Source organism: Phalacrocorax aristotelis, chromosome Z (genome assembly GCF_949628215.1).
Source record: "Phalacrocorax aristotelis chromosome Z, bGulAri2.1, whole genome shotgun sequence".
Classification (NCBI taxonomy): domain Eukaryota; kingdom Metazoa; phylum Chordata; class Aves; order Suliformes; family Phalacrocoracidae; genus Phalacrocorax; species Phalacrocorax aristotelis.
The window spans coordinates 40,859,416-40,872,596 of record NC_134311.1 but is presented as its reverse complement, the minus strand read 5'-3'; the positions used below and the strand labels follow the sequence as shown (position 1 = coordinate 40,872,596).

Genomic DNA, 13,181 nt, shown 5'->3' with positions numbered 1-13,181 from the left:
ACAGCAGCATCAATTTCAAAAGAATCTGACTCTTTCTAGGTCTTGCTTGCATCAAAAATTTTATTTCACAATAAGTACACACACAAACAGGCATCCTCACCTATTTTTCTAATGATTTGAATTTTTTCCACATGGAATGTTAATAGCAAACCTTAAGCGCTAAGATTCTGCTACAGATCAGAAGAATGGCTTAACTGTGCTCTGGCCAGTGCATGGCCTGGGACGAAAAGACAAAGGGAAACTAAAGTCACAATCAAACAGCAGCCTGCCATTAAACCTCTGTCCAATGACAAACCCCCCAGGCATCTTGTTAAAAGCAGCACCTTCCTGTTGTCAAAGCAGCAAAAAGGACAGAGAATTAAAGGCAGGACTGGATGATGCTCTTTTTCTTCTGAACTTAAGAGTATAATTGGTGTGACATAATTTTTTTGAGACCTGCAGTATATTTCCTAAAATAAAAGAGGAAAAGCTTCACCTGCAGAAATAATCAAAAATCTCACCTTGTTATGTTCATACTTGTATGGGATTTTGAGGGTATCCATGGCTCTGATCATGGCCTGCATTGCTGTAAATATATTCTGGTACACCAGTTTTGTAAAGCCCCTTTTGTCTTCATCAGAGTAACCTGATCCATGAATGATTCTCATCTGCTTGATAAACGTGCTTTTGCCACTCTCTCCTGTGCCTGCAAGACAAATAATAATGATACGCTTTAGACACTGGACACAAATATGACTTTTTTTGCACAATGCTGACAGCTTGTTTAGTGCAGGGCTGAACAGTGTCAAGTGGTGCTTGCAAGGTAACTACAAGGACCAGTTCAGTGTCAAACAGCAGCATCAGTAGCAACTGAAGTCCCACTGAATTAAAACTTGCATTTTGCTTTAACAGCTAAACTAACAAGTAAAGCAAAACTCCAGAACACACCTATATGACTGCATATTTTAAAATCCTTCATTCTTGAAGACATAGTTGTCCAAAACATCTAATTTCAAATAATTAGTGTGAGACATTTTATGACAAAAATTCAGGAAGTAAGAAAAAAAAGATTATATTCCTTGGCCAACTTTCAGGACTTTATAGTAAGCAGTGTACAACAATACATATGTTTGTGGTTTGGTTTGGGTTTTTGTTGGGTTGGGTGTTTTTTTTGTTTGCTTGTTTTTTTAAAGAAGCAAGTAGTGTAACAATTACAGCCCTGTAAACTTTAACCTCAGAAACCTGTGATATCAGTGTTAATTAAAATTTGGCTCACATTCATTAATGGGCAGTCATGCCTTCCTTCCTTTAAATTTCTTCACATCTTTGTACTGAAAGTAGTTAATGAACATTTCTGACTATTTGTCAATTTAAAGTTAAGATGTGCGTGCTGAAAATTTCACACTGAATTGGAGCAAAGAAAATTGTACTGTGATGTATTCTGCGAGCTCATCCTCTGTGACTAGAAGAGTTTATTATTATTCTGTTTGCTTAAAAGGAGGAGTTGAAATTTAGAGAAAGCAGTTGCACAGCCACATAAACCCTGCGTTCACCCATCTACTCAGCCCTGCAGGAAACAAAATGCATGCACCAGGGTACATTGCTCAGTACTGTGCTTTTTCAGCCTGGGTTTTATTTAATAATTTCTGTAAAGCTTTCATGCCTCATACTATAATATTCAAGTCCCAGGACAAACAAAGCCTTATGCTTCTTACATAACGTTTTATGTGTCTTGTCAGAGAATTGTGTTTCACAGCAGTGCAGTGCAAGGTTAAAGGAGCAACCATTACGCATTTCTAAGATAGCACTCACTGCAAAAACCTAAGCTGGAAGGCTCTAAAAGCTTTTTGCCTTTACCATGCGCATCTTTTCAAAACCTTCACTCCCATTTCATCTACGCATAAAACAAACTTCTAATGCAAGTCCTCCTTGCACACACATTCCCAGAAAATCAAGCATGGTGTTACATACCAACCAATTTTACTTTCTCTGGGGAGAAAGTGGTTATTATTGTAATGAAGAAGAATGTGCTCTGAAGCTAAAAAGTGAGACCAAGCCTGCTTCCACCCTCAGCGTTCACAGGGATCCTCAGCCTGCAATGTGGTCAGGAGCACAGCACTGTGAGCGCAGGCCACCTCTGCAGGGCACTGCCTAGCTACCAGACAGAACTTACCACACACAACCCAAGAGATTTATGCTATCTAAGCACAGGCCTTTGTGGAAAGGGTGATGTAGTACGGGCCATCTTGGGCCAACGATATCTGCCTGTCTTCCAGTTCACCAGAATCAGAGGTGAGATTTCTACACTTCTGCCAACTACCAGTGGGGAGAAAACACTACTTTTCGTAAGACTACAAAATTACAAACCTAGGCAATACACAGCTATTTCATAGTAAAAAACAAATACTTCATGCTACACTTAAGGCCACCAGTTTTTCTCTTTTTCTGAAACCTATGAAACAGAGTCATGTCCTGATATATAAAGCAAAATAAAACACCATACCACGCATTTTTTAGTAATTCTGTAATACTGTCCAACTTTTCTGCAAGATATGTCACATTTAGTACAAAAAATCTGTTCAACATGAACCTATGAAGGGTTATGAAGTGGTAATAATTATTAATATTATATGGAATAATAAGAATGGATATGAGATTCCTTTAGCACAATTAACTCTTCTACTGAAGATTCTGCTTTAACTAATGCAGAATAATTTCTACCAAACATCTCTGAATCAGTGGAATACAAAAGTGACTTCCACTTTTGGTCCTGAGGCTTCCCTACATGGAAATCCAGACTCTTTCAAAATCCCCAAACACAAATTTAGCACAGAGATAGGAAGAACATGCTCGTATTATCTACTCTGTTTTAAAACCTAAAGCTTCTAGTTCTTTTAATTCTCTATAGGGAGTATAGGTAGTAATCCATATCACACATGATAATCACACACAAGAAAACACAGTAGTAAACCAATCTGCGTCATGTTAGAGAAGAAAGTATTTCAGATAATTTACACCTTGAAAGGGAGTCTACAAAAACTGCAATATGTAGGAAAACAAAATCCAAAAAAGAATCTAAAGCTTAAGTCTGCATATTATTCAGCTTTGTGGCTCTGTAATTGGCTGTCACTGTAGTAAGACTTTGTCTGCCAAAGACCAGTAACAAATTATTCTTGGAGATCTAAAGACATATAGATGCACACACACTCTACGTATTTTAATATATTCTTCCATATAGATATGTATATGGAAAATATATATTGTATATACATATAAAATATGTATAACTGCATATATATATAAAAAGGTATATCTCTCTTTTTGAAGGCCATCTCAAAGTTTCTTCAAGTCTGTCCCTCCCCAGGTCAAAGCTCAAAACTACTTTCACGTGCCCACCCACAGATTAATTTTCTGGTTAAGCCACGAGCAACGACAAGGACATTTCTAGACTTCCTTAACTGTGTGGAGTGTCACATGCACACTGGCAAAATGTGGAAAGTATCCTGGTGAAAAAGGAACTAAAGGAGAATTTCCAGCACAGAATGCACTAGAACAGGATAAAAGAATATGAATGACAGATAATAATAAAATTCACAGGATTGCCCATGACTACTAAGAACTGGAAATGTTCATTTTCAGCACAACATACAGGAACTATCATTGTGAAGTTTTTTTGAGTCCCTCTTAGGTTGTTACAATCAAGGGCAAAAAGTAAATATTTCTACATTGTTGCTGACAAGAAAAGCATGAGAACAAAATTTCAACTTTGGCTTTTTTTTTTTTGTTAACAGTGGCATCAAATCTCTGTGTAAAAGTCCTGTTTATGTGGAAACTGATTAATAGTGACGAACACCATTTACAAGCCCGTCACTAGAGATGTGCTCAGATACTTCTCCCCAGATTAAAATAATTGGAAAGAAACAAGCAATGTTATTTACTATCAGAGAAACAGGGAAAAATTTGGCATAATGTATTACCAGGGTTAGCTAAGCAAAGCTGCAATCATTACAGCATTATTCCTGGTGGGGAGTGGGATTTTAAACTATCACCGTTACAGCACTGAGTCAAACCTAGATTTTATTATTTTGATACAGTTTTGGACTTTTAAAATCCCATGACTGGCATTATAAGATCAGGCTAAACAGGACTCTTGAGTGGGCCTGTTTCACCTGGTGAAAATAAGAAAACTTGAAAGTGCATAAAAAACCAATCTGCATGTCATGAGAGGATCTGAATGCCTTATGGCTCCTGCTAACCTCTGCTTCTACGTTCATCATCCCAGGAATACCTCTAGCTGATATAAGGAGAGAGCAAAGATGAAATGGCAATCGAGTGGATCAGCAGAATGGACCAAGGTGGAATAAAACTACGCTGAAATCCATTTTCTGCTGACTGACACTGCACATTTAAATTAGTCAAGACTTGAATCAGCTCTCTGAATCCAGATCAGTAATATCTTCTCATCTGACAGAAGACAGTTGAAGGCCACACAATATACCTGAATCTCAATCATTAATAACAATAACAATAATAAGAATAATACCACTACTGTCCCTCTTCGTCTTTTAAAAACCGTGACTTTCAAAAAAAAAAAACCATGATCGTAACATAACCCTTGGATGATACTTTGGAGAAAAGTCAATCATGTGACTGAAAAAAAAAACAAAACACCACCAAAAAACTTCCAGCACACAGTATGGCTCATCATTTGACTTCAATTTCTTTCCAGATAAAAAACCCACGCCAACTGATGAATGAAAAGAATTTATGGTCTTCTAAAAGCAGTAAAGAAGCATCTCAAATTGTGATGAATTCCGATTCAAGTGTGACATAGAGGATTATCAAAATTTCTAAGACCACAGTATCTTACAACCTGGCACATCTCTGAAGACCTCCCCAAAATTCTTTCTCTTCAAATGGTAATAGCAACAAATACTACTGCATCATCAATAATTTTACAACCAGAGGTCTGAAAGTCTCCCCAGCAGTATTATCTCCAAAAGCAGGAGCAGGAAAGAAGGGAGGTTGCTTAAATGCAGCAGTAGTCCCTACATACATATTATGCACAATTTATTGTATTGTTGCTATTACTCCTGGTGCACATCCTGCAAAAATGAAACTACAAAATGTTGAAACATAACATTCTTTGCCCTGTGAAACTTCCAGGAAAAACTTAAAACGTGATTAGTAAGTGACAATGCAGCTACTTGCAGAGTGTCTTCAAAGCTTATGGTGGCTCACAAAGAAGACACAGGAGACTGATTTAAAAATAGTACAAGACTAGAAGACCAGGCTGACAAACTTTTCTTTCACGAGTGAACAATGCATACCTGTACTTGTTTCCAGATTTCTCTGCATCATAACTTAAATATGAAGTACAATACCTTGAGTGATCAAATACAACTAAAACAACAATGATGCCATTCGCCAAGCAAAATCCACACTGATATCTGTAAAGAGAAGAAATGCTGCTAAACTATGCCTGACTTTCTGTCTTTATTCTTAAGTTTGACCTATGAAAAGGCAAGGGAAAAAAAAAAGGCTGTATTTCATTGTTTGAAATTTCATCTTTAAATTAGATAGAAAAGGACATTCTTAATATGTAAGGAAAAAACCTCACATTGAAATCCACTACCCTGTTAGTCACTATCCACATACAATTACTAAGACTGTTAAACTGACACTGTGTACATTTGCAGAAGGCGGGCTTTTAGCTTGAGACTGGGTGGCAGAAAGAATCCCAAAGGTACCTGGAAAGTAAAGATTCAGGGGTCAGAGTGGAGTCAACAACCTGCACAAACTGGGCACAGCCTGACGTTTCTACCTGCTGACTGTTTTTCTACCTGCACTGTTTCATCAAATGTTTATCCAGAAAAAGCAGTCTGTTGTGCTCAGATTTAAAGAAAAGTGCAGAAATCAACCTCAAAGGTATTAAGTAGTAGAGTGACTCCTGTGAGGAGTAAGAGCTAAAACAGTAATATAGAGGTGACACATGAGAAGAAAAATATTTTATTTCAACTATAAAGTTGTATTTCACTTGGAAGAGAGTTTTATGTCCTCTATGCTACTACTAGTTCAGCTATAGAGAAAACAAAAAATATGGTTTCTTTTGTTGCTGTTCCAGCAGTGGAATGCAGCAGGATCACATTTCTGCTGAAACCAAGTATGGCCCTATATGAAAACATGAAAATTGTGCAGAATGCAGGCCTTGGACTGGCCTGGCTTTGTAGGCATCAAACTATCCGAAACGTATTACAGAATGCATGAGATCATCCCAGGAGATGAAGCAAAGGAGCCAGTCTCTCCCACCACTTAGAACAGCTGCCTTCAGGCTCACCATTGAAGGCCACTGCTGGGAGGGACATCAGGCTGGTAAGGTGTGCAGAGAAACTCCCCAAACTGCAGGGAAAGCTCCCTAGCACACCCTGTAACACCTCCATGCAAGTACTGGTGCAGAACTAGAGTATCTCTTCTCCACTAAAACAAGGGGAAGCTACTGAGACAAGGAGACTCCTAACAAACAGCTCTGTCCATCTGATGTGGCCAAGCACCACAGGTTTGAACCTGCAGACAGGTTCCTCACCTTGATGCCTTCCAAATGAATCCTTACCTCTATAGGCTTGACCATCACCTCTGTCAATAGTGGCCACAACTAGAGAGTTGTGCATCAGCTTCAAGCTGGTATAGCTATCACCTAGCATTCCTTTCTAACTGAGAGCTCCTACTACTCTATGCCACTTTTTCTCCATTGATTAAAAAATATTACCTCCATGATGTATTTTATCTCTGAATCATTCCTCTTGAAAGATACTTAAATACCAACCTATACCTCCAAACATTTTATACAATTATAGATTCGTTTTTTGGATTGACCATTTTCATCTTAGTCCTAAAACCTGAGGTATAACACCAAAGAATTAAAATGACAACTCATCCAGCGACATGAGTAGAATTTCTATGAGGGAATATTATGAACCCTAATAATTAATATAGCAGGCATACTTATATTTCAATAAAATGAACAGTAGTACTGTAGTCTCTTCCTTCTGTGACTAGCAAACATTAATAGTAACATTAATAGATTACACCTCACAAGAGTCACCTGAGTTAGGCAACATTTTCGATGGCATTTCAGTTAGACTGAATTTTAGAACAGGATAGGATCTGAAGTTTCAAGGAAGGCAAAGAAACAAGCCAGAAAGGGTTGCTAAGGTTTCCTGACATCTGTTTCTACACTAATAGCATACAGTTTTGTATTATATTAAAAACTGAATGGAATAACTACAAAAAACTAAGTTAGGAGAGAATTCAAGTGATGGTCTTTGAGATTTAACAAAGCACAGGTTTAAATTAAGCACAATTAATAAAAAACCTGGGAGAGGTGTACATACTCTTCTATTGCCAAGTGTTTGCTCTACTGACAGAATCTCTTTAATTTAAAATCACTACATAATCATCATCGTAATTATTTTGTTCACAATCCACATCTGCATATTCCACTTGCTTTCAAAGAAGGAAGCATATAATCATCTCACCATTTACTAAATTACCTCATCTGTATCATTTTAGTAATTTATAAACATTTAGTTAAGATGGCTATCAATATTCTATGAAAGAAAACAAGATATCATTTAATGAATCACTCATATAACAACAAAAATGTGCCTGGCAAGATAAGTCAAGACTCCTTCTGATGAAAGGATGAATAGAATTCTATGAATGTAGCTCAGGAAGCGGAGAATTACATTGAACAAGTAATGTGAAACGTCTACATCAATCTAGAGGGAATTGTTTCAAAAATAGTCTTGAATGTCTTAAACAGTTATGAAAAGCTAAGCCGATGTTATCCATTAACAAAATATTACTAGAGCTGTTGCATCTTTTCCTTACCTAGACTATAAAAACTGTATCAACCATCTTTATCTACGCATGATTTTTTTGCTCTTTATTATATGCATAACTATCATACTGTACTAATGGACTTTTCCACAGCAGAATATGGGAGCTGAATTCTCTCACTTCCTTAAAAAAGGCAAAGAAAACCTCCCCTTATGTGGACAGTTAGTCTGAATGCTTTCTCAAGCGGAGAAATCACCTTAGAAATTTAATCTGATTGTGTTTGAGCAGATAATATTTGCTTGTCGCTCTAGTGCAGCCACTAATCAAAGAAATAAAACTAATACTCATCCTCATTGTACTAGTGACACAATTAAAACAGTCCAAGTGGCTACTACAATAAAGCCTAAGAAGACACTGAATTGCCAACAATTGGGAAGATAGAATTAAAATTTAAGATTCAGCTGGTGTTCTGCAGCTTCTTAAATGAATAGTAATTCCATGTTTTTACTGAAACAGAACCTCTCAAACTCCTTTACAAGAAAGCAAATAGTTATTCAAAGATATTTGATTTTTTTTGTTTGTTTGTTTGTTTGTGCCAGATAATCAAAATCACACTCTACTATTAGGCAGCCAGGCACAACCCATTACTGGAAGTCAGCATCTTCCTCTCTCCACCTTCAATTCTGAAAATAACCAAAACAAAAAACCCCAACCCACCACCACCAAAAAAAACACTCAACCCCCGAACAACCCCCAACAAAATAAAATTAAAAAAACCAACCCCAAAACAAAAACCCCAAACCCTCCCTAGCCCAAACAAACCACCCCTCCACTCAAAAATTCTACCCAACAAAGTAGAACTACCTCCTTTCTTTTTAAGCTATAATGAGATAGTTTTCACTGTTCTAGAGGTATCTTCTTATGGTTTGGGTGTAATTCAGAGGCAAGAAAGTGAGAGAAGAGATAAACTGGCTGCCTTCACAGAGGAAAAGTAACTTCAAGATTTCACAGCTTTGTAAATGGGTTCAGAAGAGGACAGGACCCCACCCTGTGTGACCTTCTCCTCCCTCCTCTTGAAAGGATCCCTCTGAAAAACTTGAGACTCCCTGAAGAGAAACAACTCTTTACAGTCTGTGCTTAGCTTTCCATTTTATATAGTTTGGAGCAACTTCAACAAATTCTGCCTGAAGAGCTCATCTGTGCAGGAAAAATATTTTCTTTATGCTACTCACAACCCTACCTGACAGCAAACTGTTGAAAATCAGTCTGTTGCATGCTGTTCTTCCGTGGAAAAAGTATGAACAAAACCAGAAGCGAAGACCAGCAATAGTGTGACAGTACAATGAAATTCTTACCTTCCTTGCACAAAGGAAGAGCCAAATCTGTCTTTAAAAACTTGTGCATAATTAATTTCAAATGGGTTTTTATGCCCACATCTGAGGGCAGAATATAGCATTGGAAAGCAGACTCACTTAAGTCGAGTCCAAGGCATAAATGTATCAGAGTTGATCATTGTTCCCAAAGGCACTTGGTTTTCACCTGAGCGACAATCCTGATATAAAAATCCAAGGAGATAAATGAATACCCTCCCCACCCAACCTTTTATTTTCTCATTATTTTAATCTGTATCTTCTTTGAGGAGATCGGTATCATATACAACCACCTATACATTTTTTGTAAGCTATTTATTAATAGAGAATGGTACTAATATGCTGACCACTACCTGAGTTCCTGTGAAAACTAACTTTACTACGATTTGGATAAAGACTGGGATTGGGGTTAAAACTCTTAAATTTCTTTTACATTCCACCTATGGTCCCTCACCTGTGCACAGAAACTGGACTGAAAATGCTGGGGGCTGTGATGGACCATACGTGTCGTGCAGGTCTCCAGGAGCTGAATTTCAAGTATGAGACTTTTGTTTCCCACATTGCGGGACAAGGCTTGAGTTAGTTCTAAACTTTGTTAAGGAAGACAGTTATATAAAATGTATGCAAAAGGGAATTACTCTTGCCATTAGTAAGCCTATATATTAAAATAGACAGGTTTTAAAATAAAGTAGGGGAAAAAATGCAACTTTGCTTTAAAAAAAAATTTACAAGTTGGTTAATACTCACTTAATATCTCAAATAGGTTTTCCTAAAGGGGGGTGGAGAAAGAAATCAACAAGTGATTGACTTAAGTCTTACTACAAAACAATGTTATCAAAAGCATCAAGATAGATTAATGGTAAATAATTTAGATATTATCAATGTATAATAAAAGTCTGTGATTCCATATTTAAATTATGTGCATTTTCTATCCCTGCATATATTTGTAAAATGAAATAATAGCACCTACTCTTCAAGCTGATGTTTCAGAACTCTTTGAGTACTTGAGGAAGTTCATTGTTTAAATTCCTTTCAAGTCTTTCATTTTCTGTTTCTCAGAGGGATTATGAACTGACAGACATAATTCCTATTCCCAGCAACTCAGAGAGACACCATTTCAGGCACAGTATAAACTACTTTTCTTTGACTAATCAAAAGCAAGGACAAATACTGTTAGAATTCAGAATTGTACTATTTTTCCTTTATTTTTACCATGGGAGGGAATAAGATACCTTTACAACTTTAAAGAAAACCCATATCTTTAGAAAAAGTGACCTTCGTGTCTAAGATCCGGAAGAGAGTTTTTTATTGGTTCCCCGCCTGCGGGCTAACATTCTTCTACCCAGATGAAATTGCCATCATTATAACAGGAAAAGGAGAATCTGGATCTTTTAACATTTTCTATTATCAAACATAACTATCATGTATAAGAACATATCTACAAAACAATAGCTGTATTTACCCTGCACACAAAGGCTCATACTTCGCATGTTCTGCTTTCATGAGGTGTAGTTAGAATTTTTGTGATCTGTTTTCTAATTTATGTTTTAAAGAAGTTCTGTAATACCTGGAGAGTATACTTGACATGCATTTGTGTGCACCAGAATGCTGGTTAAGAAACAGTGGGTTATGTTATTTGTTAAATTTTAACAATATGTTAACAACAACTAAGTGCAAAAGCATAAAAATACACTTTCCAATTTTTTTTACTTTTTTTTTTTTTAGAAATAATATTTAGGCTATTTTATGTTTGTGAGCTCTATTTCGAGAGCCTGACATAAACTTTTGACCTACCACTCATACAAAAGGGCTCCATCCAGGAGCTGAACAGACACAGCAGAGCATTTTGTTTCTTAGAATGTGAAAATACCTCAAAATTAATTGTTTTGCTATACCAAAACTAATATAAATGTATCTTCACTGAAAACAAAAGCCATAGGAATAGAAGCACTTCTATTATGATGCAATATTTATGTCAAACAGCATTTCTGATATTACTAAATATTACTCTCTTACATTAAAAACTAAGAACAGTGAAAGCTTCTTAGCATTTTGGTACATTTTTGCCTCAAACATGGTTGGCCACTGCTTCCACAAAAGATATTCTCTCAAATCCGGGCCTTAGCCTAGATACCACAGAGCTCTCTGTCCAAGAGGAAAAAAACACCAAATGAACAAACAAAAACACTCTTCCGTTTTCAACCTTCTCGTATGCCCTTCATTCATACCACAGAAAGAACATTTTTATATGGATTTAGATGATTAAAAAAATAAAAAAGTAAATTATGCATCCAACTGATAAAGAGTTAAGAATATTTTTTCCACGAAGCTATTTGAGGTCTCACTGTGTTAGGTTATGTACTCCTGCGGAAGACACTCAAGCTGCCACCTCAGCCTCTTCTGCTCATGCTTTTTTGGTGTTCATGCTTCAGAGCTCTCTATGTCCTCTGCAGTAATAAGATAACATGACAGCTGTTTCTGAAAATGTAATTAGACAAGAGTCAACTTAACAGTATCATTATCAAACTTACATTAGAAGCATAACGGAACTATGTATCAAGTGTCGGGATGCAGATACCTGTCAACACTTTCCCTGGTCCATTCACAGCCAGCACTAGACCTGAGATGGATGCTTTCAAGCCTCAAATATACCCCTAGCACTAAAACAAGAAAGTAATTTTCGCTTCTGTCCAACCACAAACAGAAAAGCCCAATCAAAGTGCAGGCTCTTGCAAGCAGAGCCCTGTGCTGACTGCAGTGAGGAATGTGCTGGGGTAATGCATGATTTTTAAAATAATGTACCTTACAAAATGTATTACACACTGTGTATCTTCCCTGGTTTCCACAGAAAACCCATCTTGAGAGCACCATAAAGGCAATACTGCCTTAATGGTGTAAGCTAAACATGAAGCTTTATAGTAAGTATTTTTGTCTCATATTTAGCCCCTTTACCTGACGCCAGCATGAAGGGGATGCCTCCACACTCCTCCTTCCCCAGGGAGACAAGAGGCGGTGGCAATCCAAACCCACCCCCACTCGGTTTCAGGCCCACTCACACCCACTCCTTGAACAGGCAACCACCTCAGTCCCATGCACCGCCACCCTGGCTACTCCATCTGGGGCGCTCTGTGTCATTACAGCTGATCACAGCATTACACTTGGTGGAGGACAAGGCGGGGGTGCGAGGTTAAGCATTGGTAAGGAACAAAGAAGAAATGTCCTACCAGAGAACAGAACAGAGCAGGGAGTTTCAGCAGGCATAACTGCTGCTGGGGGAGCAAGAAGGAGGTGAGTTGGGGAGCAGGAGGGCAAGGCCCAGGCAGACACCACTTTGGAATGGCAACTGTGAGAAGGCCTGGGAAGTGCCTTCCTCTTCCCCTCCAGGGCAGGGCTCCTCCTGCCCGGCCTTCACCCCACGGCCGTGCAGGGCTGGCACAGCCCAGGGCACTTCCCTCTGACAGCCACCTTCAACGTCAAAGTTTCTCAGAGGATATTAAGCAATGCCAACAGAAGCTCTGTCCCCGAAAGCCCTTACCCTTACAACAAGCAGTGTTCCTTCATCTCTTCTCCCCCAGGGCATGCACAGAGCCCAGCACAGCTGACAGCCCACAATAAGGAGCTCTGGCATGGCCGCAATACCATGAAAACACATTACTCCACTTTTATTTTCATCCCTCAAATAATCCAAAAGGTTCAGGTGTTGGATTTGTATTCCCCCGTTCCTACATTCACAGCGTCGCTCACAGCTTTGCGTTTCTCAGCACACATGCATGCGGGCATGGGTGTGCGCATACACACACGCGCACACACAGAGCAAAACCCAGGCTGGCTCCAAGGCTGAGCGCATTATAAATCCACCCCGCAGGAAGCACAGTTCCAGATATTGTGGCACATTTCCTGCAGCTCATGGCCGATTGTCCTGAACTTGAGAGTGCTTTTTAACTGCTACTTCCTCTAGAGAGAGTCACTAGCTATTTATTTTTTGCCATCCTC

General features: G+C 38.2%; 1 protein-coding gene across 2 annotated transcripts in view; it reads right to left on the bottom strand.

The window, feature by feature from the left end:
* Positions 1-13,181, bottom strand: part of LOC142050120 (guanine nucleotide-binding protein G(q) subunit alpha) — a 129,771-nt gene that overhangs the window by 84,259 nt on the left and 32,331 nt on the right. For both annotated transcript variants that reach the window (XM_075078466.1, XM_075078467.1), the window contains exon 2: positions 501-685. In XM_075078466.1, coding sequence (XP_074934567.1) covers positions 501-685 — 185 coding nt within the window. The remainder of the gene's footprint in view (positions 1-500; positions 686-13,181) is intronic.